Below are 26,198 nucleotides of genomic sequence, written 5' to 3'. Positions count from 1 at the left end.
CTTGACAATCCAAAAACCCGCACAGCGGGGGGTGGATGCGAGGGCCATCACAACAATTTTCTTGCTGCGAGTACGTTCACTGGGGCGGAGTTAAATGAAATTATGGCGGGCACGCAACATACTTCTTACGCTGGAATTCGATCGAGCGCCGCGAGGATGAGAAGGATGTGCTTTCACGTCTAAGGCGCGGTTTGCATGGGGTTGAGAGATATCCTTTACAAAACTGCTGGCTAAACTGACCACTTGTACAAAATATATCCAAAGTTGTTTCTTGCAAACTTGACCTAACGCACCCCATATGTTGAGTTCTGGTATAGCTCAGGTTGTTCCTTGAGCAAGTGGTTGACACTCTGGCCCATCGGTGGTTCTCCTTCATCATCCACGTTGTCGTTATACGAGTGTAGCGTGCACGTTCCTCTTGCCATGTTATATCCATTCCAAGCAGACGCTGCTGATGTTAGCTAATGTTTTCCAGCGAAAATCGGGGAACATACCAACAAGGAGAGGGGCAGTGGGATGCCAGCTTGCATCGCGGACACAAGTGCCCCAATTGCCTGGTTCATCGAAATGGTAGAAGCGGTGTCGATTATCCATTGGACGAGTGCGTATAGTAGCTTTCTTAACATCTATGATTCCAGCCAAGCTCGCATCCATATTCCAAATGTATACCTTGCCATCGGTACTGCCCGAGTATACATATCGTGAATTAGTGGACGTCGGGGGTGAAAAGTGACATCGTATAAGAGTTCGAAGGACCTTGTGGCCTCGGAAGGTCACAAGCGAATTATCATGGGGGTGCACATCCCAGTCCTCGTCGTCATATATGCCACCCCGGTAATCGAAGCCACTGGTGTTTGCATGTGCTGTCGGATCAAGTTCATTGAATCGATCGGTTGACATGGCCATTCGTATATCCCATAGTTTCATTGACTGATCTTTTCCGTTACTGAGTATATACCGTCCATCTCCCTTGCTGTCGATGTATGTCAAGCCTTCGATGTGGCCGACAAAAGCGCCAGCTTCTCGGTGATCGCCCATGCTTCTCCGATCCCAGACCTTGATCGTTGTATCGTCGGAGCCCGAATAAAGTATGTGCGGTGACATCTTGTCAGCAAAGCACACGGCATTGACATCATCCGAGTGGCCGCGAACGTGGTGAAGAACTCTCCGAGACTCGATGTCATATACCACGATTGAGGCCGCGCTCGTTCCAGCCACCAGTTCTCTTCCATCGCCTGAGAACCTGACAGACCAGATACCGAAGCCGCGTCGCCCGTGATATCCATGTGGTGGGCCGTTGTCTAAATCCAGTGTATAGGGATCTCCAGTATCATTTGGATCCGTAGGAGCTATGGAGACCATACTCTGGATTGAAGTATACGCGAGCCATTTGTTGTCGGGACTTAATGATGCATCTGTGAGTGTCCATTGTCCCCATGGGTAGCTGACTGTCTTGTAATGCTTCCAATTGTATGGGCTGGAGGTGTCGTACATTCGCACTTTGAAGTCTTGAGAGCAGGCGAAAAAGAAGTTTCCATCATCCGAAAACTGTCCAGAATACACGGGGTCGTCGAAGTGAATGATCTTCTCGGCTCGTGATTTCGGTAGTAGACTCTGGACGCTGTCAGTCAAATCGTCTTGATAGAAAGGTCTGGGCTCATGCCTGGTTGATAAGCGCATTATTTCGTATCCTATCTTCGCGATTCCCCAGGGCCAACTCCCGCTCGAGCATCCTCACAGCAAGTGGCCTCTTTGCTCTGGGGTTGTAGTTATTTGCACCAAATGCTCCTGATCGCATAAGCTTCAAGCCCTGCTCACTAGGCACTTTCGGGAAGCGATTCGGGTCCTTGGGTGTTAGACGTCGGTTGAAAGGCCAATTGTTCAGGAACTCGGCGTCCTCCCCAGGATTATCTTGGAATAAAACACTGGTAAGATCGGGGCTCTGCATCAAGGCAATAAGTTGTCTCCGTGTTAGCAGTCCTGTTCTAGCACCGGCTAATTTCATCCCCAGTGTCAGTCATGTCTTTCATGATCCCTCGAAAGCCGAGACTTACTCCGTACAATGTTTACGAGTCGTTGCGTGTCAGTGACTCCTTCAATCTCGTCCTCGTCTTCGTCGTCGTCGTCGTCATCACCTCCATTCTCCAGCAATATTTCAAGGTCACGAACATCTATATGATGTGATTAGTGAAACTTGGTATTACTCAAGCATCGGTTTGAACTTACCTTGAAGGTCGTCTTCATCTTCTTCATCGGGTTCATCCTCGTAGTCTGGGTCTTCCTCATCCTCGGCTTCGTCTTCATCCATTGGCCAGTGATAAGCCGGTGACTCCGATGATTCATGTGTGCTCTCATTACGGTTATCTTCGTCACTTGCATCCGGTGAGAGCGGTTGCGAACTCCTCTCACCCTCGAGAGGCGCCATGGTTCAAGTGGGTGAGATCTGGTGAATCGTGTGAAGGTCGAGATGAAAGTAGATAAAGAATGGTTGCTAAGCACGAGAGCTTGGAGGGGCGATACGGTGAGATAGAAGAGACGTGGTCGGAAAAAGATAAAGTAACTATACTACAGGTTGTACGGGAGCTTCAGGAGATACAGTCTTCACAGGGATCACGGCGGGTTAATAAATTATCAATGATGCGATGAGTGTGATGCTTCAAGAGAGGTACTGCTCTGTTGGGTGAAGTCAACTTAGAATGGGAGCTCCCGGAGCTTGTGACGACATCAACCGGAGATAAGATAAGCCCCGCGATGAGCTACCCTGGACTAAGATTCTGGCAAATTGGAGTTTAAAATAACCTCGTGTTTTGATATCAACTGCATATTTGGACACATCATCAGAAGATACATAAGTTACACGTGGTATTCTTAGATAGTGCCTTTTCAATAACGGTGAGAGGTCAAAACTGTAACGATCTTCATTTTGGAAGTGTCACGAAACAATCAGACGACGCCTACTTACTTAACATGTCTTCATCATCAAGGTGCTACATGGAAGTGTGACCAATACTGGAATCGCACAAAAAAAAAAAAAGAAAAAGAAAAAGAAAAAGAAACGATAAAGTCGAGAGGTCATCCTAACTCAGTGGAATATCTGATAAAACACTCTTGCGCCTGACTAACCCGGGATAATTCGCTTTAGGACTCATTCATCCATATATCGGATCCATTGACCGTTCCAAGACACGGCTCGCCCATCCCTTCCACGTCCAGATTATTGAAAAAATCCAGAAATGATCGCAGTTGTTCAAGGCGTCTCAAAAGCTGAACAGGGAGTGAGTCGAGGTGTACATTGATAAGCCGCAACTGAGATATCTCGTTTATTGGAGACGAGGGCACAGAGACATGACAACAGAGAGCGTCCCTACTAAAGCAACTACGATGCCCAACTCTCTAGACTTCCTACCTAGGCCTGAGCTGATGAATCGGTCCTTTCGCAATAGCATCATGGACGCGAGGAAATGACCTCCCCAATTAAGCAAGTATTTCTGGTTCCAGTATCAAGATTGGAGGATCCAAGGTGCTCCAAGAGATGCAGCAGCGGCTTGGAGACTTGTCTGGAAAAGCATGATATCAATGTGGTGTAAGCCAAGATGTGAGAAACGATGGGCTTCCGCGCGCTCAGCTGAGAACTTTTCCCCTGCGTCAATGGTTCAAAACAACTGTGAGGTCCAGAATATTATTGCCGACATCCGATGCTGCTTGGCAGCTCGTGTTTGTGGTTTCAACAGACAGCCCAAGATTCAGTTGATGGAATGAATTGGTGCCAATTTTGGTGCCACGATTCGTGAGTGGACGCAATGTCTAAGGAGTCCCTACCGAGAGCACAAGACTCGCTGTTCATGATATTAATATTATCAGGAAATTGCTTTTTGCTTGCAGCAAGTAAATGAATAGTGTCGTTCTCTGGATTTGTAAATGAGTAACCCCCCTGTTTAGCATCCATCATGGAAATGCCACTTCGGCCCCTGAAGCTTGAGTAAAAATACTTGGCCCCTAGGCAAAATAAGGCTTAGCGCCCCACGGCTGGGGCCACGTCGCCACATAACTTGGACGTCCTAGACTCCTAGGGTCCTCCTTCAGCAGGGTGACACCCCTGTAGCCAGTATTTTAGGCTCGTTCAAGGCTGCAGCTGTTGGGACGGGGCAGGGAGAGGAGTTTCCTCCATCGTATCGAGTACGGAGCGGATCTTCTATTTGGTTGCCCCTATGTAAATCCAAGCCAATCCAGATCACCCAATTCAACACCCAAACCTCCATCTTCATTCCTGTTCCAACCTTGCAGCTCCCTTTTCGTCTCTTTGAATCAAGTAGTCTACGTGTACCTCGATCTTGGCTCCGCACGTTGATCGCCTTGCGGGAGACCCCTTTCTTATTCCCTTTGGTGTCTGTAATTGTCTGAAGTCAGCATCAAGGGCTATCTCCGCAAAGTTTATTCTACCTACGCTACGTTACACGCGACTTCGATTGTCGCAAGGTTGTCAGCTTCAAACTTTATTGATCAACCATCCTTTTCGACGCTCTGTTCCTCCTTTTGAATTGCGGCCTCGACCGCCGACAGTTTTTGCGACTTGACGAACGAATCTCTTGAATTCAACAACAACGATCCCAGCTGCCCATTATGAAGATCCGAACCACACACTCGCCTTTGGTCCTTCTCCTTCTCCCTGCCGTAACAAATGCGCTCGCCTCCAACGATATTGCCGACCTACCTGCCCCAGGAGCCGCGATTACAGAACAGACCGATGACTTGCCCCAGGCCGGCGTAAAGCGCCATGATATTCCAACGAAATATGCCCCCGTTGATGGCAGAGACGGAAAGCCTCACCATGGACCCTTTATCGAAATAGATGATCACAAGAAGACCCCTGAAGTGACCCTTGAGGCTGGTTCCGACACTGCAGCAGGATCTGGCCCGGGGGCCAGAGCTGGAGCTGGAGCTGGAACGGGTGCATCAGCAGGTGCAGTAGCTGGCACAGAGCCCAAAACTGGAACCGAGGCTGCTCCCAAAATCGACAGCAACCCAGATTCCCTTCCTGGACTCAAAGGCCGACCCGAAGACCCGACTGTCATAGATGGCGAAAAGATACCCGAAACCAATGATGGTGTCATGTTCGACACTAACCGAGTCCATGCCCAAGAAGGCACCACTGGAACTGAAGGCGGTGTGACTGAGAGATCCAGAGCCCGAAAACTTGAAGAGGATCTCGCTGGCGAGGAGACCTTCAGGAAACCCTCATCACCCAAGGAGGCGCCTCCTCTGCCACACAGTGAAGAGGAAAAGATTCGAGCTTCTGGTGGGGATAAGGCCAAGGAGCTTGGCGACGACACTGGCAGCGCGAAGGTAGAAGACGTTGTGCCCAAAGCTGCAAAGCCTGTTCTCAGCAATGATGATAAGCATGATTACACTGCGGGACTCGAGGTGAGCAAAAACCGTCATCTGTTGTATCGTAAATACAGCTAACAATTACACAGAAACCTGCCGATCTTCCCGACCGACCCGTTGGACAGAACAAACCCGTTCAAGACTCAACAAAGACTGAGCCCATCGATCTGAGCCGAGGGAAGACACACGATGGACACCATGATGACGAGAGTATTATCCAGCCATTCCACTCTTTTGTGCTATCCTTCACCATGATTCTGGTCTCTGAAGTTGGTGACAAGACGTTCTTGGTTGCAGCTCTCATGGCTATGAAGCACGACCGTATGGTTGTGTTCACTGCCGCTTTTGGTGCTCTTCTTGTCATGACTGTTCTTTCGGCTGTTCTGGGCCATGCAGTTCCTACTCTCATCCCCAAGCGTGTCACCAGTTTTCTCGCTGCTGGCCTCTTCTTCGTCTTCGGTGCGAAGCTGCTGCGAGAGGGTATGCAGATGGACCCTAACGAGGGTGTCTCTGCTGAGATGTACGAGGTCGAACAAGAGCTTGCCGAAAAGGAAAAGGAGATGGGCCGAAAGCGAGGCGACTCTGTGTCTGCTTACACTCTTGAGATGGGTATGAGTGGGAATGGCCGCAGGTCTCGACCCAGCAACCGTCTAATGTCTCCTCCTCGATCGCCTTCTCAGTCACCTGTACGAGATACTCGCTCGAGCTCAGGTGCTGTTGCCAGCATTGTCCAGGGTGCTACCAACCTCTGCTCTCTTCTGCTTAGCCCTGCCTGGGTTCAGACATTCATCATGACCTTCCTCGGCGAGTGGGGTGATCGAAGCCAAATTGCCACTATTGCTATGGCAGCCGGTCAGGATTACTGGTGGGTGACCTTGGGTGCTACGTGCGGTCATGCCATCTGCACTGGTGTTGCTGTTATTGGTGGTCGAGCTATTGCCGGTCGAGTCAGCCTGAAAGTTGGTAAGTCAATAGTCTATAATCCTCTTGTTGAACCAAATGAGCTAACAATCTGTAGTCACTGTGGGCGGTGCCACTGCTTTCCTTATCTTTGGCGTCATCTACCTCCTGGAGTCTCTCTACAGCTAGAGGTGTCTTCTCGAATGCCAAAATTTCTTTTCTCGCTAATAGACCACGGTTTGAGGACCTATCGTCATCTGAGACCATTTGCCTAATTGACGCCTAACTCGTTGTAATTTTTAACGGCCTCCGTCTTTTTTCTAACAGGAACAAGCGACCAAGGGACCAAGATCTTCAGGCGTACTCTGCTGGGGTAGATCTTTTGTATAATTACGTGGCTGAGACAATCTCAGCCTCATGTTCGATTCAGTGCACATGGACACTGATCTCCTTTGCCAAGACGCGTGACTTGGAGTATGGGAAGGGGAATCAAGACTAAGAAAAAATACGCAAGGGAAGAGCAGGAGCTGGAAAGGAGGTGAAAAAGGGGGGAGAATCGATTGGACTGTTAATCAATTCCTTGTATGAAATGTTGGGAATTGCTTCAAGCTTTGTACGGAATGGAAAGGAATGAGCGTGAATGATATTCATGGATTCGAGCTACGATTAGCTGTAAATAGCAGCTGTCTCGGTATAGCCGTGATAACATATTAACGTACGATGAGGCATCACAATACATGTCCGGATAAGAAACACTGTTCCTCGTGTAAACATTACGCCAATGCACATAGAGGCTTCCACGTGTTCATCGGTATCAAATCACTGCATGAATGATATTGAAAAGGAGCAGGTCATTTATCTCCACCTGTCCATCATTAAATCTGCCAGAGGTATATCCTTCTATCATCTGTCCTTGATCAACGACCGGACCCAAGCATCCTTCAAGTTCAGAACCCCTCCCTCCTGTTAACATCCACCAACTGAACAAGACTCCGACAAATCCTCCAGCCCTGGGTTAGAAAACCCCAGCTCTGAACAAACTTTGACAAATTCGTCACCATCCGTGAGTGACCTTTCATTTTCTTCATGATAGACCTTTGCGGTCTTTCTTTTCCCACAGTAGAACGAGGCAGTAAAAACAACATAGCAAGAATGAGTAAAAGCAAAGCAAAAAATAAACCTCCTCAATCATCGTCAAGGTATAGCGTAGTCCCCATTTTCCAACGTTGGGAATACATGCGTGGTATCTGACAATCGATCTCAAACATCTTGATGTGCTCTCACAAGTCGTTATTGAATCAAACAAATTCTCGTGACAATTGCCATTGGACTGGGTTTCAGATCTCTATACTGGAAAAGATGCGCTTCCTTCAAACGTTTCTGTCGTCATTCATATAATCCTCCTCCCCCATCATGCCATGGAGTTCTGGGTATCGTAGTCTGACGCTCAATCCTCATCCTCTTCGTTGATCGGGGCAGGTGTTCGTCGTTCCGTACGCCTCTTAGGTCGTCGGTGTCGCGAACTACTGATGTTACTGGCCGAATCATCGGGCATGATGTCGACATCATCAAATGCCCAGTCATCGTCACTTCCCGGATCACGATCGCTTTCGCCAGCCCAAGCCGGGCGCTCATAGCCCGAGGCTTGGGAATTTCCAGAGTTGGGGCCAGACAGCACGTCAATGCGACGGCGGTTCTGCAGGTTCTGCATCAAAGCAGCTCCTCGCTGACGCAGTGCATTCCGGACAACTTCGGCCTTCTTGTGCAATTTCTCGAAGGCATCCTCCAATGTTTCCATTCCCTTATAGATCTCTCGTTCAATCTCTGCAATGGCTGCCATCTCCATCTCCTCATCGTTGGAGACAGCCTGTCGACTTCCAGGCATTCCTGTGGTGTTGACACTGACGAATGACGCTGGTGTTGTACCTCGTGAGTAGACCGAAAAAGGAGTCGTGTTTCTCGAACTGAATGACGATGAAGCTCGAGGTCCAGGGCTCATCGTTCGGGTATTGTAATAAGCACTAGCGGGTGTTGGTCCGCGCGATTCATTATGCGGAGTTTGTGGCACGTCATCATCAGCTCCTGACCAGAGGAAGCCGTCGAAGCGACCAGAGATGAGTATCTCCCACTCTGAATTGTTAATGTTGGAAAGTGCAACGAGGAGATCATGCGTATGCGGGTTCTTAACCAGATACGTAGCCGATTCAGCGTCTCGTGGCACTTGCTGCAATCTGTATAGCCGCTGCAGGGCCAGGCCAGTCTTGATGAGAAAATCTGTTCGTGGTCGATGTCCAGGTGTAGGAGCACGAACTGACGACTTGAGCTCCTTCGAGCCAGTCATGATAGCGTTGAAGTAAGGGCGGTCCTCAGGGTCAAGGTTTGTGAGGATAGCAAAGGACAATGTCTCATCATCGACATCTTGGGGAGGTGGCACTGGAGTTTCTCCAGTGTTGGATAGCCATCGGTCGACAGCAGAGCGAACCTTCTTCGACTGGCGAAGATAGTGCTCCCTAAACTCCTCCGCAATATCAGGGTCCAGCTGGACAGGTGACTGAGGTCGAGGAGGCCTATCACCAGAGATTTCAGCAGCCTTGGTACCAACTTCGGCAAGATCAAAGGGCGGCCACTGAGGGAGATCAATTCGACCGCTCACCCACTCCAACACATCGCCCCAGTTGAGACCATCGTGAATTTCATGGGGGTTATCGCACATGATGCAAGTGCAACCATGAGGAGGTAGGTCGCGAGAAAAGACATTTTCGAGGCGGTCCAACAGCCTGCGAGCAACAGAACGGTGTCCGGTAGCAACGGCAATCGAGCCCTGCTTGCTAAGTACTGTGTTGTACTGGTCTAATAGATTATGGAAGGGGGCAAATAGGGTGTCTGTGCCGACCAGAGGTGGGTTTGAAGGTCGGTTTCCGTTTTGACGGGGTAAAACAGAAAGGAAGTTCTTAGGGGCTGTGTAAGCGAGTCCACCGTTCTGAAGCAAATAATCGACTCGCGGCATATCGTGAACATCGAGCGCGGGAGGGGGAGGAGGTGGTGGAGGTGGAGGAGCAGCACCAAAAGCAGACGCAGGCGTAGCCGTCTTCGAGTGCAGATTCGAGTCGACATCTTGGACGTCGATGACTGAGGGAGTCTCAGGCTTGGCATCCGGGTATCCATGAGGAAATGGGGCTTGTGTTGGTGTCCTGGGAGATGAATCCTGAGCACTTGAAGGAGAAGATGCTCCATCGACATCATACCTTCTGTGACTTCGAGTAGATGATGTTCGGTGAACAGAGCGATGAGAAGAGCTAGATGCTCGGGAATCAGAACGGCGAACCTTGTCGCCAGAGCGGCGCGATGAAGACTTAACGTAGGTAGCTTGGCTCGAGACTCCGGACCGACGACTCACGCGAGACCGCTCCTCGTTTCGTGATGCCGAGCGAGAAAGACTCGACACTCTTGATTTTGGCTGTTCAAGACCAGCCTCGGCTGCCGGGAGTTCTTCTGTAGGCGTTCGGATCCTTGGGGTTTCCTCTCTAGGTGTCTCAACCTTTGGTATTTCATTTTCGGGGGCTTCCTCTTTTGAATATTCTTCCTTGGCTGGGTCCTCTGGTGTCTCCTCGTTCACTGCTGTTTTGTCCGCATCGAGATCAGTTCGGGGTGGACTGAGCGGCACATCTGGCTTGCCGCTGTCAGAACCCTTGGGGGATCTCGAATCTTCGGTATATGGAGCAGCCGTAGGTTCAGGAGTAGACGGTTTGGGACTACGTTGGCGAGGAAGAGACAGGGAGTCGCGACTAACGATGGCCTCCTTGCTGTGTGCCTTGCTGAAAGACGGGTAAGGCACTGAGATGCGATCAGAAAGTATAGAGGTGGCAGCTGTTGACGTCCTGGCCATATCTGAGCTGGCCAAGTCACTGGTCGAGGCTGCACGGTGATGGCGGTGGTGATGCTCGTCGCTATCCCTTTCCCTACGGTGACGGTGACGGCGACTAGAAGTGTGAGAAACGGTGTCGCTCACCTCACTGAGCTTGCTTCTAGAAGAGCGTGAGGTGCGATGTCGGCGACGCTCGCGGTCGGGGTCCTTATGCTTTTCCCGATCATGGTCTCGGTCGCGATCTTTGTGGTCCTTTCGTTCAGACTTGGAGCGTCTTGGCTTTTCGCGTGGCGGCTCATCGGCTGGGACCTCGAGGTCGTGGTCCTTGGAGGACATGGTGGACCATGGAGATGTGGTAAGAGTATCGTATGGCAGATGGTGATTTTGCGGTTATTCGTGGTTGTCGTCGACAATTCCAAGGGTGTGCGGTTCAAGAAAGCGGTCAAGAATAGTGGGCGCAAGGAGGAGTAGATAATGATATCGCCGTATGACAAGTTAAAAAGCGAGGATCAAGCAAAGTGAGATTCAGGCTGTAAGAGTGAGAATAGTTGTAATGTTGGGCGAGTTTGGTTACAGAGAAGCAAAGGAGAGTCGTGAAGAGGGGATGGTTGTACTGGCTGTAGAAGTGCGTGAGGTGAGGCGCATTGAATGGAAGCAAGCTAAGCGCAGTGTCAGGCTCCCGTCGGCTTGGTTGGTTCATTCCCTACAGCCCAGGTCTCAGATCAGGTTCCGGGAGAAGAATCAGGCACTAAGGCAGGACAGAAAGACCCTCAAGACATGCACTTTAGAGAGTAATTCATTCATTCCTCTCCCTATTCTTGTTTCTCACCGTCAGGAGAACCGCTGTAATGAAATGCGGGCGATTGACTCAATGCTTCCTGATTTAGAGTCGCTTACTGTATTAGCTCCCCAGCCTGCGATTTAAAAACTCGTTTAATAGGGGATCGGGGAGCTTGGACTTTCGCTTGGGAGTAAATTCAACGGCGGTGATCAACTGAAACTGCAAGGGATCCCACGTAGCTACAATAGATGATGTCAATCTCTAGAGGAGTCTTCGACACCAAAAACCAGCAAACACCTCACCAATTTCAATTTCTCGTCATTGACAGAGCCACCACAAACACACAAACGCACACGCAATCTCGACTCTACACAGCCCGATCATGGAAGCTCCCGCTTATCCCGTCTCCCGTGGCCCGGCCCTCGGGGAGCAAGAAATCTTCTGACCTCCAACTGAGGTGTCAAAAAGACACAGCCATATGGCTAGTTAAATCTATGCAACACCAGCTTGAGTATTTCTGTTACTCAGGATCGAGGTCCTCGGTTTTCTGGCCTCCCACAAGGCCCGTTCCCCATATTCTGCTGTGGAACCCAACTTTGTTGAACAAAACTGAAGCCGGCACGACCACACCCATTAAAAGAGACTTACAGGGGAGTGCTGTAGATGCGAGGTTGGAGGCTGGGTACAGAGTGAATGACGACCAACCACCTTCAACATCTTAACCGCCTGTGACCCCCTGGTCGAAGCATATGGAAGCCATATTTAGAACATGAGAATGTGTGACAGAGGCCTTGTGTGTTGATATCATTCCTCGAAAAATGCAAAACGGTGCCTATGCTAGACTAGATTCACATGACTCAGAAGTAATATCTCATCCACAGCTGCCACGCATTAATGGAGTAGTTCCGATTAAATGCATACCAGTTACACCCTTAAAACAAGTCACTACATAGTTCGAAAAGGTAAACGAGAGAATAGGCGATGTATTGATACTATGCTCCGTGTTCTGTCCCTTTTGTTCCTATAAACAATGCTAGAGTCTGCTGAAATTTTGTCCCGTTTTTCAGGGCAGTAATAGTGGCTTAGTGTAGTAATACATCTTGGTAGTGTAGGCTATAGATTAAAAGTTAGCGATTGCGTTAATCTCAGTATTAGATAGATATGTAGATATCTTCTTTCTTAATAGCTTAAATACTGACTTCAATATTGCCCATTCTACATGCTATTGATTGCCTCTCTTTCGTCTAGGAGTCTCGGGGGATTTGAATGACTTTCTTGAGTTTAGTAGCGACTTCAGTGGCAATAGCGTTGGCGAGACGCTCCTCCAAACCACTTAAAGCATTGTGAACTCCAACCTGGACTGCCAACTTGATGGCACTATTGAATTCTTCATCCAGTTCGGGAGGAGCTGGCGGATAAATGCCGTTAGGGGTTGGATCGCTCATGATCAGTCGTGGATATTTCTTTGATTACCTATCAAAGAAGTATCGCCGACAGGCACTTATTTATACACCTTTAGAGTCAGTCAGTCATCAGGATATCTAGCTTTTCAGCCAAAAGCAAGATCTTAGGCGACAGTGAGTTGATTGGTGTTCTTTACCTTTGTGCCATATGGTTGAAGCCTCTTTTGACCTCCACTCTCAACCTTATCACAGGCGAAAAGTTTGGGATCTCAAGAAGTTGATTGAATTTCATGGGCTTGTACCAGCTTCAGAGCTGAGTTCTCACTCAATTCTTGGCGGTGCTGCCCAATCCTTCAACCAACAATAAATTAAGCGCCCAAACTGTCACGAGTTCCTGCAATATCCATTCACAGCCTAACACAACTGACAGCTGTCACACTATCATTCGTGATAGGCCGCCGAGTACGCAGCCTACGTACAGTATCACTTGCATATGCTCGCTTCTGAAAATAGTTTCATCATGATCTTCATTGTATCGATCCTAATCTATGCCGATACATCTTCGTCGTCTAATTGATCCAAGAAACGTGGTGTAATTAATCCATCACGTTCGCACTTCTTTTACCCATCCATCTCATTCAAATTAACGCCATTTCCGTTTATCACTTGCGCTGTTTTTTGCAAAATTTCGTAGAGCGAAGCGGTATAATAAATGTTCATACCACGGCGCTCCTTTGCCACGCCACCCATGCGCACCGAAGCGGTAGGTAGATGTAGCTTGCGGGTATCTCTCTCAGCTGAATCCCGAGATAATTCGTCCAAAATCATCATTTACAGACGGTCAAGGAGACCGTTGCTCTCAAGAAGCAGGACGATCTGGTGCACAATGGATCGGACGTTCTGCTTCTCAAGATCGACAACGAGGTCAGGCTTAGCAGGGGCCTCATAGGGGTCATCAACACCAGTGAAGTTCTTGATGTCACCACGGCGAGCAGCAGCGTAGACACCCTTGCGGTCAGTCTTCTCACAGAACTCGAGAGGAGTAGCAACGTGGACAAGGAAGAAGGGTCCGGACTTCTCAACGAGGTCGCGGGCAGCCTTACGTGCATCCTCGAAAGGAGCAATAGGAGCGGCGATGACAGCGGCACCAGCCTTGGTCAGCTCAGAGGCAACAAAGGCAATGCGCTGGATGTTGAGATCACGGTCCTTGCGAGTGAAGCCAAGCTCAGGAGAGAGCTCGTGTCGCACGTTCTCACCGAGAAGCATGGAGACGGGGCGACCACCACCTTGGTTGAGTGTAGCCTGGAGAGCACGAGCGATCTGGTCCTTTCCGCTGTTCTGGTAACCAGTCATGAAGACAGTGAAACCCTTCTCGGCAGGAAGAGGGTTCTCCTCGCGAAGAACCTTGACGACCTCAGGGTAGGAGAACCACTCGGGGATCTCCTTGCCGGTTCGGAGACGGTGTCGGAGCTCAGTACCAGAGATGTTAAGGGTGCGGGTGCCCTCGGGGATCTCGTTGATGGGGAGATACTCGTCAGAATCGGGGAGGTAGATCATGGCCTGGAACTCGACCATCTTGATACCAAGCTCCTCTTGGTGCTCCTGGACGAGAACCTGAGCATCATAAGGACCGTAGTGGTCCTTGCCCTGCTTGTTCTTACCGGGACCGGCGTGGTCACGGCCAACGATGAAGTGTGTAGCACCGTGGTTCTTTCGGATAATGGCGTGCCAGAGAGCCTCACGGGGACCACCCATTCGCATGGCGAGGGGCAGAAGAGCAAGGGCAGCCATGCCGTTGGGGTATCGGGGCAGGAGAGCCTTGTAGACACGGACACGGGTGAAGTGGTCAATGTCACCGGGCTTGGTGAGACCGACGACGGGCTGGATCAGGACGTTGGCCTGCTGGGAGCGGGCGGCGCGGACCGTCAACTCACGGTGAGCTCGGTGCATGGGGTTTCGGGTCTGGAAAGCGACGACTTTTTGCCAGCCGAGCTTGTTGAAGTGAGCGCGGAGCTCAGAGGGAGTGACTGGTCACGGTTAGTCTAATATTGCGCCTGAATTGCTCGCAGTGACTTACATCGGAGGTCGAGGAAATCATAGTGCTCGAGACGGTTGATGGCCTCAAGCTTACCACCAACGTAGAACTCCTTAGCGGTGTCAAAGAGGTACTTGACACCGGGGTGAGTGTCATCGTCGCTGCCAAAGACCTTCTTGGCCTCGTTGACCCTGTTGCATCCGTATTAGCACCAATGCCCCATGTAGGTGGGCGCTGCCATGATCACGTACTTGTCAGGTCGGTAGACATCCTCGACAGTCAGGATAGCAAGGTTTCGGTCGTCACGGAAATCGCGGAGAGTGATGCGAGCACCAGCCTTGATACCGAGCTGGTCGATCTGGGCCTGGTCAACATCGAGGTTGATAGGCATGGAGAAGAGGGCGCCGTCAGCGAGACGGTTGTTCTCAACAACGCTAGAAAGCTTTTGTTAGCTCATGGACGACGCAATTGAATGATTTTATTGCAACTTACCCATTGTAGTCCTTCTCAGTCAAGAAACCTATAGAACAACCAGTCAATCGCTATTCGTTCTCACTCATGATAGAATCGCTGCCGTCGCAAAGCGCCCGCTGGAGCCGGAGGATGCGGGGGCGGGGCACCGAAGTTAACCCCCCATCATCGCAGCGGGGGGAACAAAAGATCTTCACGAATAAAACAAGAGACGCATACCTTCGAGAGGGGAGAAGCCACCATTGAGGATCAGCTCAAGATCGCAAAGGTGTCGCTCGCTGAGAGTAAGAGCGGGGAGCTTCTGAGCCTCAGCTTCGAGCTCGGCCTGGCGAGGCAGGTCGCGAGCGAAGAGGTCCTTAAGGACACCGCCGTGAGGAGTGTTGGCCATTGTGATGTGAAGTTTTTGTGGTGTTGAGGAGGGAGGAGGATGGACGAGAATGGCAAGAACTGTGTCGCTACTCGGGGGTTTGTAAAAGAAAACTGAAGTTGGAGCACGCAATCGTGGGGGTCAACGATTGCACAGGTGTTACTCGGAGAAGGACGACGACGAACAGACCAGAAACAGAGAACGAGAAGAATGGGAATGAACAGTAGGAGAGAAGGATGTGCTTTTGATTTTAAATCGACTACCTTACCCAGCGGGATATAGAAAAGTTCCTCGATCTTCAAGCCCATCCACTATGAGAGTACGGATACCACATCCACCACATTACCCATCCAATTCTTACATCCACCCTGTCATGATTAGTCCCCTCTCCCCGTCCTTATTACTGGGGTTAATTGGACTGGAGGGGTGTGTCTGATACAGCAAGTAAGGCAAGAAAAAATTGCGTTTCCATAGGCAAAACGGACGAAATCGGCCAGTGCACCCAATCCTCATCCTCTGAACGTATCCTCGCCCTCGAAAAGAGGAAAAAACAATGGGGTCCTGGTTTTAGCTCTCAATGACGTGCTCGGAGCTTGAGGCTTATACATGCCGCCGACGACCCAGAAGACCAATCAGAGACGAAATGGCCGGACAATGCGGCACTAGGTCGTCGGAGCATCGCTCTCGGCGGCGTTGGAGAGCATGGGGGGCATCATGATCAGAAACTTGGGCAAATTCTACTGTTTCCGAGGAGGTTATTGCAGTTATTACAGGCGCTGATGTTACGGCTTACACGCTGAAGAGATGTCGATGCTCGGAACTCGCATCACATCAAAATGCGATTACAAAGCGGAACGAGATGCACAACATGGATTATCAGTTTCCTATTCGAATCTCTCATTACCAATTCAGTTCCTGGTACCTTGGAAGCGGCAAGGAAATTCTTCAAGAGCTCCACTGCTACAGCTGCAGTAGGGTCCCTCTCTAAAACCCCCTGTCTGCGCTTCAGTACCCATCCTGAGCGCAAGGGCAAACGAAATAGATTCAACGGACATGTTCCATGGCATGACCAGTTGACCACCCATTCATCCACATGGAACTCATGGTTTGCATCTATATCCACTAATAGTTTGCTTCCATGAAGAATCGTGGCTTATTAAGGTTCTCTACCGGATATCTTGTTCAAGCTGACTTGTCTTGTCATGGAGATACTGGAGTTGAAATCATCTTGAACATGAGACCCTTTCGTCGACGCCAGAATACAATCACTTGTCTGATCGTGATCCTCTGTAACCTTGTATCTATACGGTTGCTGGGGCGTATGTATTTATTCAGTTTCCATCGACTTGGGGCGTCAAGTCTCCCCGAGTCACCGCGGTTATCGGGGCGAATCGCGGTCGGGCGATCGCCCGAAATGGGGAAAAGACGAAGCACGCCTTTTTTCAATTCCCCTCAGTCATGATAGATCAGAGATCCTACCTTAGTAATCACGCAATTATGTGACGTTGATACGACACTTTTGAAGGGTTGACTGATCGGCAAGGCCACGCGGAAGTAAATCTTTAATTTGGAGATCGTTTTTTTTCTCATGCAGGGCAAACATTGAAAATTTCCCATACGGCTCACTTGTCTTCTCCGAGACCTGGCTATGACTGAAAGGTCTGTGTTAACAAGCTAGGAGAGGTATGACTGGGCAACACACTGCAGGTATCCAGCTTCGCAAGGTACCCTTTGAAGCCCTGCACATAGAGTCTATGGGATGGTTCTTTTTGGGTCCGAGGTTGCTGTCATTTGTTGATTGATTTCTTTTTAATCGAGTTCTTGGCAACACCCTTGGTGACCTGAAATGAGCTTCGAATACTCGCTCAGATACTGTATATCAGGTTGTGCACACAGAAGATGCTGGAGAAAGGCAGCAGCTGACAAGCTTGCCTCATTTTGTGGCATTTAGTCGCCATCGGCCGCCAAGACCCAATCCCACGATCTAGCCCCATTCACCCACCCGCATCTTGACGGCACCTGGCAACTCAAGGTGGATGAGGAAGCCAAGAGTCATTGCTTGGGTTAAAACTGCCACCGACGGTCCGAAAGCTGGTTATACATATATAACGCAGACGTGCCCGTTCTTGAAGCTGCTCGTCTGCTAATCGTACACCATGAGAACCAAGCCTTGAAGACTGATTGCGTTGGTGATGTGGTTCTCAAATCCCTCTGGGGCATGGGGAAAAAAAAATCAGGCCCTTGATACTAAATGATAAAGACTTAGGTGACTTGGTATAGATTAAGGATACCCTTTACTGGATTTATTTTAATAATCTACACTAAGATCTGATATTTTCTTGCTCCCTAAGGTCAAGTTCTACTTTCTCCTTACATCAACACTATCTACACCATCCCCTGTCTACACCATGACCCTGCTTTCATTCCCCGCTACAAGATCCTAGACCAACCTTTCATCAAAGCACACATCATGGATGACCCAACTCCGAATGGAGTTCCTTACCTATATCCTCTCAATATGTCCCCTACAGCATTCGAGAGCGCCATCAACAAGGCATGCGAGACTGCGGTCAACAATGCCCTCAACAATGCCCCCAACGGTTTACAGGAACATATTGACAGTGTTGTCATTACTGAAGTCGCTGCTCAGAGAGAGTAACTCAGCCAATATGTCGCTGCCCAAGTCACCACTGAACTCAAGCAAGTATTGCATACTCTCCTAGACTCTTAGAAAAAGGGGAGGCGATCTATCGCATATAGACTTACCAGCATTGAAGAAGAACTTTGAAGTATAACATCCAATACTGAAATAGGTAGTTAAAGCAATCTAATCACACGGAAGCTTCGTTCTAAGTACTACGTACTCACAACATGACTCAGTATAGCAATGTTTTGCTCGCTGTTACCGACTTCTGGCGTCACCATCGGGGAGTTGGCTGTTATCGATTGGCCAGCAACGCTTCTCCAAAACTAAAAATCAAGAGGCGGGGAATTGTCTCTTCCACGTGTCGGGCTTGCAATGAAAGCGACTATTTTCTGCAACTTGGCAGCCCTTGGGCCGTCCTTTGATTGGAGAGAGCAGTGAAAGTGATGCATCATGACAATAGCAGCTACAGAGCGTTGAGCGAAGCGGGTTGAAGCAGAAACTTGACATGCAACAAGGGAGTGCAAGAAAGCTTAGAACCTCTATCCCAAGTGACAAAAAGACACGAATCAATTTGGTATAAATTTAGGGGAGCTTAGATTAGGTGTTTTTGACACCTTAGTTCAACATCAGAGGTTTTCTTGCTTCCTGACCGGGTCTAGAACATGTCGTGATAGAAGTAGATACCGAAAAACGATAAGCGTAGTCTCGTAAATTGAGAGCATTCTCGCTACTGCTCACGCCAAATTTAGTGCATGCCCAGAAAATGTGGTTGGATCAGACTTCTCCAAGATCTAATCCCAACCTTCCCTGTTTTCGTCCACTACCAAGATTCAATACTTGTTCTAGTCTCAATTTGTCGTTATCTCTGTTTTTGACTCGAGCAGAATCGGTTCAGTCTCTCAAATCCAACACCTTGCATTCTTCGCCTGTTGAGAATTAAATCTCGAACTTTTCCCTCTAATTAAAACCCCTGCAGCTGCCATCCCGCCAACCTTAAATTCCCGTTCGGCGTGAGGTTGCCGATCTTTAGTGGCTTCTCCCTGCCGCTGCGCCACTGTTGTGTCTCTCAAAAGTCTTGGGGGGGTTACACCTACGTCAAACAAAGACGAGATTTTGCATTGGCACAAAGAACACCAAGCTTTAATCTCCCGTGCGTAACTGGGCTTCTTTTCCCTCCTCTGCCTAGAACAACCTCCGTATGCTCGATCGTCGATAACGCTGCGTTCACCTTTTTGCGCCGAACCCCCCTTACGCCGTTATAGCCGCATGCGAAATTATCGAAATATTGCTCGAGAACGTCAACTTCCTATCCGAGTCCTGCAGTTCCTGATCTACATGCCCGAATCGACCAAATTTCCACCGCCAAACTCCTCGATACCGTTACACGCTCCTTTCTCTGGACTAAGATAATATTTGAACAAAAGAGATTGACGAGGATATCGTAAAGACCGCCCTGGCGGGCTTGCCCGCGTTCCGCTTCTTCCGACCCCCTGACCACATCTCACCGTCAAGATGTTCGCGACACAACGACCTCTAGCGGCATTGTCATGCCTTCTCTCCGCTCTAAGCGTTATCCCTAATGTATGCGCCCAAGACAAGGTTTACATCAACGGAACTGGCGACAATGGAGTTTTCCACGAACGGCTCGATGTTAGTCGGACACCATCATTATATACGGGCGACTTTGACGACTGCCTGAATGATGGAAGTCTGTTCAATGTGACGGGTTTCGATACGGCTTATTACTCTGATAACCTCACTGTGTCATTTCACGTCTATGGAAGCACCAATATCCGCCAGGAAAGCGTCATGAGTATGTTGCGAAACTTTATTACGCCCTGCTTGACCAGTCTAACCAGATTCTAGTGCATCTTTCTATTGAGGTATATGGGGAAGAGCGTTTTAACAAAACTTACGACCCTTGTGCGGAAAATGTCACGAGCCTTTGCCCGTTGAAGGCCGGCCAACCCATCGAGGCATACATTACAACTTCAATATCTGCCAATGACATCGCAGGCATTCCGTCAATTGCTCTCAATATTCCCGACCTGGAAGGTTACTCACGCATCCGGATATTCGCCAACTCAACACAGACAGAAATTGGATGCTTCCAGGCTACTATGAGTAACGGAAGGACCTTTTCACAGCCTGAGATTGTGGGATCAATACTGGGAGCTTTCACCGTGTTCGCGGTGTTGGCCTCATTTGCAACAGCGATCTATGGCGTTCAGATCCCGCATATAAGAATGCACTACGCCCATTCTTTTTCGATTTTGATCATTTTCGAAACCTTCCAATCAATATTCTTTTCCGGGGCACTGTCTGTCAACTGGCCTGCCCTGCTTCCTGCCTGGTGGAGCAATTTTGCATGGACTGCTGGCATGTTTGCAAGCCTTGACATGATTGATGCTATCAGCCCATTTGCTGGCGTGTCTGGGAACGCCAGTCAAGTTGGCTCTGCAGGGTCGGTCCCCATCAACAACGGCGGTGGTCTTGCGCAGCAGATCTTCGGCAGAAGCCTTGGAAGCCGATCTGTTCCCCAACTTGAGAGTGTTGTCCACTCGTTAACCCGTCGCCACGACTTCAACTCTAGCAACCCATATGATTATGACTGGGCTGGCGAACCTCGAAATCCTGGAATGCCACTCCCAGGTGACTATTCTGGCTTCCCTGGTGTACTGTCTGTGGTCGGCATCCCTCGAAATGACGCGTTCATCATCGGGCTCATCTGGTTCCTTGTTATCCTAGCGGCCGTTGCCCTATTCGTGGCAACATCCAAGTTTGTGCTTGAGTTGTGTCACAAATTCAAGCTTATCAAGTCCGATGGCTTTGACTTCTTTCGCTCTCATTGGGTCGGATACATGGCTGCGGGCCTACTTCGAACGCTATTTATCGCTTTCTTCGTCATGATGACACTGGCCATGTTCCAGTTCTCGATCAACGGTCCGCCGGGGCCGACTGCTATCGCTGCAGTCATCTTCGTGATGTTCTTGGGCTTTGCTGGCCTCACAGCGTATGCTTGCTCATCCAGGCTACGTGAAGGTAAGTATGAGGTCGTATCCGATACGCTTCGCTTTGAGCAAGGGTTGGTCCTCAAGAAAATTCCATTTGTGGCAACGACACTTGCAAGCTCCATCGGTGAGGAGGAACAGGCTCACAAACCGCGCCTCTTTGCCAGTCTGCCTATTCGCCGCATCAAGTTTGTCGACAAGGACCCCGAAAGACCAAAAGTTCATCAAGATGAGCCCTACATCAAGCGTTATGGTTGGCTGTCGGCACGATATCGACTCTCTCGATGGTGGTTCTTTACAGTCTACTTAGCATATCAGTTTGTCCGAGCATGCTTCATCGGCGGAGGTCGAGCAAGCCCCTTGGCTCAGGTCTATGGTCTCTTTGTCTTTGAACTCGTCGCTTTGGTCATTATCATCAAACTCAAGCCATTTGAAGGATCTCGCAATACGACAGCAGCGATTTGGTTACTATCGATCTCGAAGATCATCACTACTGGCCTTTCCATTGCATTCTTGAGAACTCTCGACCTCAGCCGCGTTGCAGCAACAGCCATTGGCATGATAATCCTTGTGGTCCAGTGTTTCCTTGCCGCAGCCATCTTGGTCCTGATCGTCCTCGGAATGATATCGTCGTGGATGTCTCTGTCTCGCAACCGCGAGGACTTCCCAGATAAGATAGATGATTTGCGAGTAAGGTATTTCGAGCACATGGAAGATAGAGCAGGTACATCAAGGCCCAAGGAAGACGAAGTGGATGAGCTTGCGGAGTTATCCAAGTCCATCTTCAGTGTCAGCAATGTTCGACGTAATACCCAGATCAACGCGTTCCCGATGGTAGAGGGCGCAAACTCGCAAGTTCCGCCTCATCCGGCGCATCCACTCAACCGACGCAGGGCAAACAGTGGAGGTTCAAGTCGTCACTCAGTCAATAGTCTGCCTCGAAGTGGCCGCACCCACCGTGCATCGTGGAGCGCAAAAGACTTTGCAGAGTGGGATGCCGACATGAACAGAGGAGACACATCACGAATGAGTCGCATGCGAACTAGCTCCTTGCGTATGCAAGCATCGAGATACTCTGGTAGTCGGCCACCAATGACGCCGACTCGAGAATCCGCCGAGTTTCCTCGTACAAGTGTTCATACCATGAGCCCAGAGGACAAAGATGCGATCGTACAAGACAAGATCGAGGAGAATGCTGCTACGCCCAAGAGAAGAAAGAGGGCCGTGAGCTGGGCAGACCAGAGTTCAATCTGCGAGGAACCCATCAACGAGGTTCAGAAGGTGGACGATAAGCCACTCGAGAAGATAGACTCGACTGGTGGCCGAGAAGAAGAAGAGGCCAAGCCAAAGTCCGAACCATAGTCGCCTCGGACCTTTTGAGGGAATCTTGGATTGTGCCTCACAAGGTGGCATCGTCGTTTACTTGCATTTGGGTTTCAGTATGACCACGGCGCTTTGCATTTACCCATATTCCCCCTGTACCCAGTCAGCAAACGCTTGACTGCTGGGTTTCAACCATTGCATTTTGTACATATCGAGCATGATTCGGTCCTCCTGCCGGTACAGGAAGCGACTTGCAAATTATTTCCATTGGAGTATATTGAGACGCGACACGAAAACACAAAGACTATAGAGGAACTAGTCAACAATGATGTCTGGAGTTTCAGGTTTTGGGACCTCAGATTGAGAACAACTATAGATAGTTAATACATCACTTATGATTCGAGCACAATACATTTGCAATTGACGTGCAACGTACCGGACTATTATCATCTGTATGTGACATTGCCCTTGAAAGTGCTGGCAGTGCACAAAACTCAATGGTCAAGCATCGCATTAAACAAGGCGTGTTGCACGGTCATTTCAGTGTCTAAAATACTAAGATTTGACAATTGTCGTCTAACTCTAATAATAAATCATGTCTAAAACACTGGGAATTGGCCGTTGTCATCGAGACCTAATAATAGACTAGGAATAGAACACTCAAGCATCTCTTGTTGATGTGATCGGGCTCTCCGTGGTTACTACGTTGCACATCCTTCAGCCTTCCAACCATGAATTTACAGATATATCTCTTGCTAGCAGTCACGGTAAGTTCTCGTACATATGAGCCCATGGTTTGTTGGAGCTGTGTTGAATACTGGTGTGAGTGCCGTGCCTGCTTTGGCTATTGAAGCAAACACTCGTTCACTTTCTCTATCGAAAGACCCCTTCGTTTTCTTATTGTACTTGATGCTATTTCTCTGTCTTTCTCTCTATAAGGTACCTATTGAAATGCAATGCAAACGCTACGTCAATGATAGGAAACCTCAATGAAGCAGTTGACTCTATTGTCAACGTCGTTCGCTCCTTCTTGACGACTTTCCTTCTATTTGAGACCGACCATCACGACTGACAATCTTGTTTTTCTTTCTCTTGCTTATCATTCATCGACATCTCAAGCTTCATTTGACTAGGTACTACAAGATATATACATCAACTCTCATCAAGTATACATCATGGTAGACAACAACAATAACATGAAACCCGAGAAGGAGACTATGAGCGAGGCGACCCGCGAGGATCTGCGCCGCATGACCATCGGCCTCACAGACCAAACCACCATCGAGACGCTCTCCCGTGCCGGTATGATGGCCAAGAATAAGAGAGAGCAATCACACTCCCATCGTGATAAGACCGTCGCCCGCGACGACGTTGCTGGGAAGAAGGAGGCTGAGGCTGAGGAGGACAAGGATACAGGAGGTGGTGGCAAGGAGCAGAACAAGAAGCAGACTTGAGCATAAGTTGCTTTGACGATACGGAACTCGACTTTCAATGCCCACTTGAGCTTTCATCGACTATCTTAGAGGTATCGTACTATTACTGCTATCTTGGAAGCATGCTCATAGTGAACTAGGTAGCCTAGTAGCTGTCCCGCCTTGAAAGATCAACGACCAAAAGCACACGGACACAAGAACCACGAGTTGCTATCCCAAAAGGACAATGGACCGAAACATTGACCAAGGTCCAAGCGGGGGATCGGAATATACTGCGAACTCGAGCGTGACGCACGAACTCGGGATTTTCTCATCTTTTCTTTTTCCGTTCTTCTATCAAGTTCCTTTGTCTTACATGCCAAGATACCAATAGGACATGGCGGAGCGTTTCTTCCTTTTTTTCCCCTCTCTCCCCATCCTGTAGCAACCCGCAGGAGGAAGTATGGAATCAGCGAGAATTGATCAACTGAGCAGGAGAGAAAAGAAGCTGCAGCACCGAGATCATGTTTCCTCCGTGAAAACCTGGTAGAGCGCTGTGAGTGAGTATGGAACATCCATGTGTTTGTATGTGCATTAGCGCGAGACAACAATACGAACGGCCAACAGCATAGTACAATATCCGTTTGTACGATTTCGAGGCTTGCATGGAGCATCAGATCATGACTTCTTTGGAAGATGAGCAGGTCATCGTTTTCAGGCCCGTTCCCGTTTTCCAAGAGTTGAGACAGTTTGAGGCGACAAGTGGAGGGCGTGCTTTGAGTATGTAGGCTGTAAGCTCAGCTGTATGTAGGCTATGTGATGCAATGTGATGTCTTCTCTCGGGCTGCAGCAAACGATGAGATTTGTCTCACCCAAAAATACGCCGTGTTCTCTTCCTAGTCTTCTCATTCATTTGATCGTCATTCATTGCATGCCATGTCTCTCCCGTTCATTCACTCATTCGTTTGCCTTCTCCGCCCGCTTGCATACAGAATAAGCGCTTTTCATGCTGTATCCCGTCTCACCGGTCTGGGGGAGATGCATATGCGGTTGTGTTGCACAGGCGCAAATGTCAGTATCATAGGTAGTCCAGCCTTTCAGCCTTTACACTGTCTAGACTGTAGAGACTTGTTATCTCTGTCTATCCAAGTACCGACGGTAATAACGAGCTTGGCTAATTAATTAAAACCCAGAACCCATGTATATGTGCTTACTGCCAGGGGTCATCCTTGTACAGAGCAGAGCGGCCATATCCTGCAAGCACACGTCTTGGCAGGCCTGGACTCAACTCTTGTAGTCTCTCCAGCGTTTCAATCTTGCAATCAGCTCTCAATCTGGGGTCACGAGATAAGCTGAACTGGATTAGCTTAGGCGTGACGGGACGAAGCAGGGGACTCGGGTCAGGATCCAAGGGCCAGGGTTCAAACTCCAAGATGGAATGACTTGATCATGACACCATCTCGTCCAAACACCGCAAGCGATCTGTATGTAAACGTGGCTCGTCAGATCGGCGGGATATCGAATCGAGGCCAAGGGACTATCCGAGAGCTAACTAGATCAGACCCATCGAGCCATTCTCTTTTTTACTTTGAGTATCTGATATGAGACAAGTCCACTTCCAACACCGATCTTTTTCTCCGATCTCAGATACGTCCAGGGTCTGTACGTCCCCTGTCTCTCACAGAGCCCATCGACCCGGCTGCAGCTCGATCAAGGCGCACAAGTCGCCATACAAGCGCTGATATAGAAACGGTCACCCCCCAATAGTGTGGACGGACTCTGCCGGATCAGTTCATTGCCGTTTGACGCCCGTTGAATAACCTTTGGGGGTGTGAGTTGCAACAAACGGCTGCGTACATACATACATACATACATACATACATACATACAAGACAGTATATCATAGCTCACCCGTTAATTTACGAGCAAGGGTGAACACCCTTTCCCTCTGGTGACCGACAGACTCGGAAGTCTGAGCCGTCTGCATCTACCCATAGCGTAGCGCCCTGCACCTTGGAGAATAGAGAAATCAAGCTCCTGCGGGAGGGGTTGATGTCAGTCGCTGCAAGCACGATTCGCCCCCGGTCGCCGTAGGCTATAGCACGTTCGAACGACAACGGCATTAGCTCATCTGAGCGGCATACATTGGGGCAGATAGCCGTTTGTTCTTCCACCTTGGCCGGCACTGGGAAAAAAGCAACAGCCCGAGACTTGCAGGGGACAACAAGGCTCCCGAAGCGACGACAACTCTCCACTGTGAGATCGTCACGACCATCCTGACAAGCCAACTGACGACATATTTGCTTCTGCCCAACGAGGCCGGGCCTCTCAATCACTACGAGCCTAAGACAAACAACACTGAAACGAGGAGAAAACGTGGCGGCGCCATCCATAGACCTTTAAGGCCTTCGACAGCAAGACTAAAGCCGTTTCCCGCGGAGATGGAAAGGCGCCTCGTGAGGAAAGCCGTTGTTCCCGCCTTGTAGCGGGGGTTTGAACTGAAACTCGAGGCAACGGACGCAAGATAGACTAGATGTGAGACTCTTCGTGTGCTCATGCTGCAACTAACTCAGAAAAAGGACCCCCAAAGTCAAGGGA

At 49.4% G+C, this 26,198-nt stretch overlaps 7 protein-coding genes across 7 annotated transcripts; 4 read left to right on the top strand and 3 right to left on the bottom strand.

The window, feature by feature from the left end:
* Nucleotides 1-284: 284 nt before the first annotated feature.
* Nucleotides 285-2,425, bottom strand: FPRO_09185 (uncharacterized protein; the record flags this gene model as incomplete). The annotated part of the gene is made up of 5 exons (XM_031232551.1): nucleotides 285-448; nucleotides 495-1,614; nucleotides 1,739-1,995; nucleotides 2,055-2,171; nucleotides 2,227-2,425. The coding sequence occupies 5 exons, from the start codon at nucleotides 2,423-2,425 to the stop codon at nucleotides 285-287; spliced, it is 1,857 nt and encodes a 618-aa protein (XP_031082476.1).
* A 2,195-nt stretch (nucleotides 2,426-4,620) lies between these two features.
* Nucleotides 4,621-6,474, top strand: FPRO_09184 (uncharacterized protein; the record flags this gene model as incomplete). Its single annotated transcript, XM_031232549.1, has 3 exons — nucleotides 4,621-5,421; nucleotides 5,475-6,348; nucleotides 6,404-6,474. 3 exons carry the CDS (start codon nucleotides 4,621-4,623, stop codon nucleotides 6,472-6,474), a joined length of 1,746 nt encoding a protein of 581 aa, XP_031082475.1.
* Nucleotides 6,475-7,732: 1,258 nt separating this feature from the next.
* Nucleotides 7,733-10,486, bottom strand: FPRO_09183 (uncharacterized protein; the record flags this gene model as incomplete). The annotated part of the gene is made up of 1 exon (XM_031232548.1): nucleotides 7,733-10,486. The coding sequence occupies one exon, from the start codon at nucleotides 10,484-10,486 to the stop codon at nucleotides 7,733-7,735; it is 2,754 nt and encodes a 917-aa protein (XP_031082474.1).
* A 2,679-nt stretch (nucleotides 10,487-13,165) lies between these two features.
* Nucleotides 13,166-15,228, bottom strand: FPRO_09182 (putative sulfate adenylyltransferase; the record flags this gene model as incomplete). The annotated part of the gene is made up of 5 exons (XM_031232547.1): nucleotides 13,166-14,361; nucleotides 14,412-14,560; nucleotides 14,621-14,803; nucleotides 14,862-14,889; nucleotides 15,060-15,228. 5 exons carry the CDS (start codon nucleotides 15,226-15,228, stop codon nucleotides 13,166-13,168), a joined length of 1,725 nt encoding a protein of 574 aa, XP_031082473.1.
* Nucleotides 15,229-17,677: 2,449 nt separating this feature from the next.
* Nucleotides 17,678-17,967, top strand: FPRO_09181 (uncharacterized protein; the record flags this gene model as incomplete). The annotated part of the gene is made up of 2 exons (XM_031232546.1): nucleotides 17,678-17,862; nucleotides 17,913-17,967. The coding sequence occupies 2 exons, from the start codon at nucleotides 17,678-17,680 to the stop codon at nucleotides 17,965-17,967; spliced, it is 240 nt and encodes a 79-aa protein (XP_031082472.1).
* Nucleotides 17,968-19,366: 1,399 nt separating this feature from the next.
* Nucleotides 19,367-22,227, top strand: FPRO_09180 (related to Calcium_related spray protein; the record flags this gene model as incomplete). The annotated part of the gene is made up of 2 exons (XM_031232545.1): nucleotides 19,367-19,667; nucleotides 19,721-22,227. 2 exons carry the CDS (start codon nucleotides 19,367-19,369, stop codon nucleotides 22,225-22,227), a joined length of 2,808 nt encoding a protein of 935 aa, XP_031082471.1.
* Nucleotides 22,228-23,363: 1,136 nt separating this feature from the next.
* On the top strand, nucleotides 23,364-23,642 carry FPRO_09179 (uncharacterized protein; the record flags this gene model as incomplete). The annotated part of the gene is made up of 1 exon (XM_031232544.1): nucleotides 23,364-23,642. The coding sequence occupies one exon, from the start codon at nucleotides 23,364-23,366 to the stop codon at nucleotides 23,640-23,642; it is 279 nt and encodes a 92-aa protein (XP_031082470.1).
* Nucleotides 23,643-26,198: the final 2,556 nt, after the last annotated feature.

This window comes from Fusarium proliferatum (assembly GCF_900067095.1).
Source record: "Fusarium proliferatum ET1 genome assembly, contig: FPRO_scaffold006, whole genome shotgun sequence".
In the NCBI taxonomy this organism is placed as follows: domain Eukaryota; kingdom Fungi; phylum Ascomycota; class Sordariomycetes; order Hypocreales; family Nectriaceae; genus Fusarium; species Fusarium proliferatum.
This window is presented reverse-complemented; position numbering and strand designations above follow the sequence as displayed.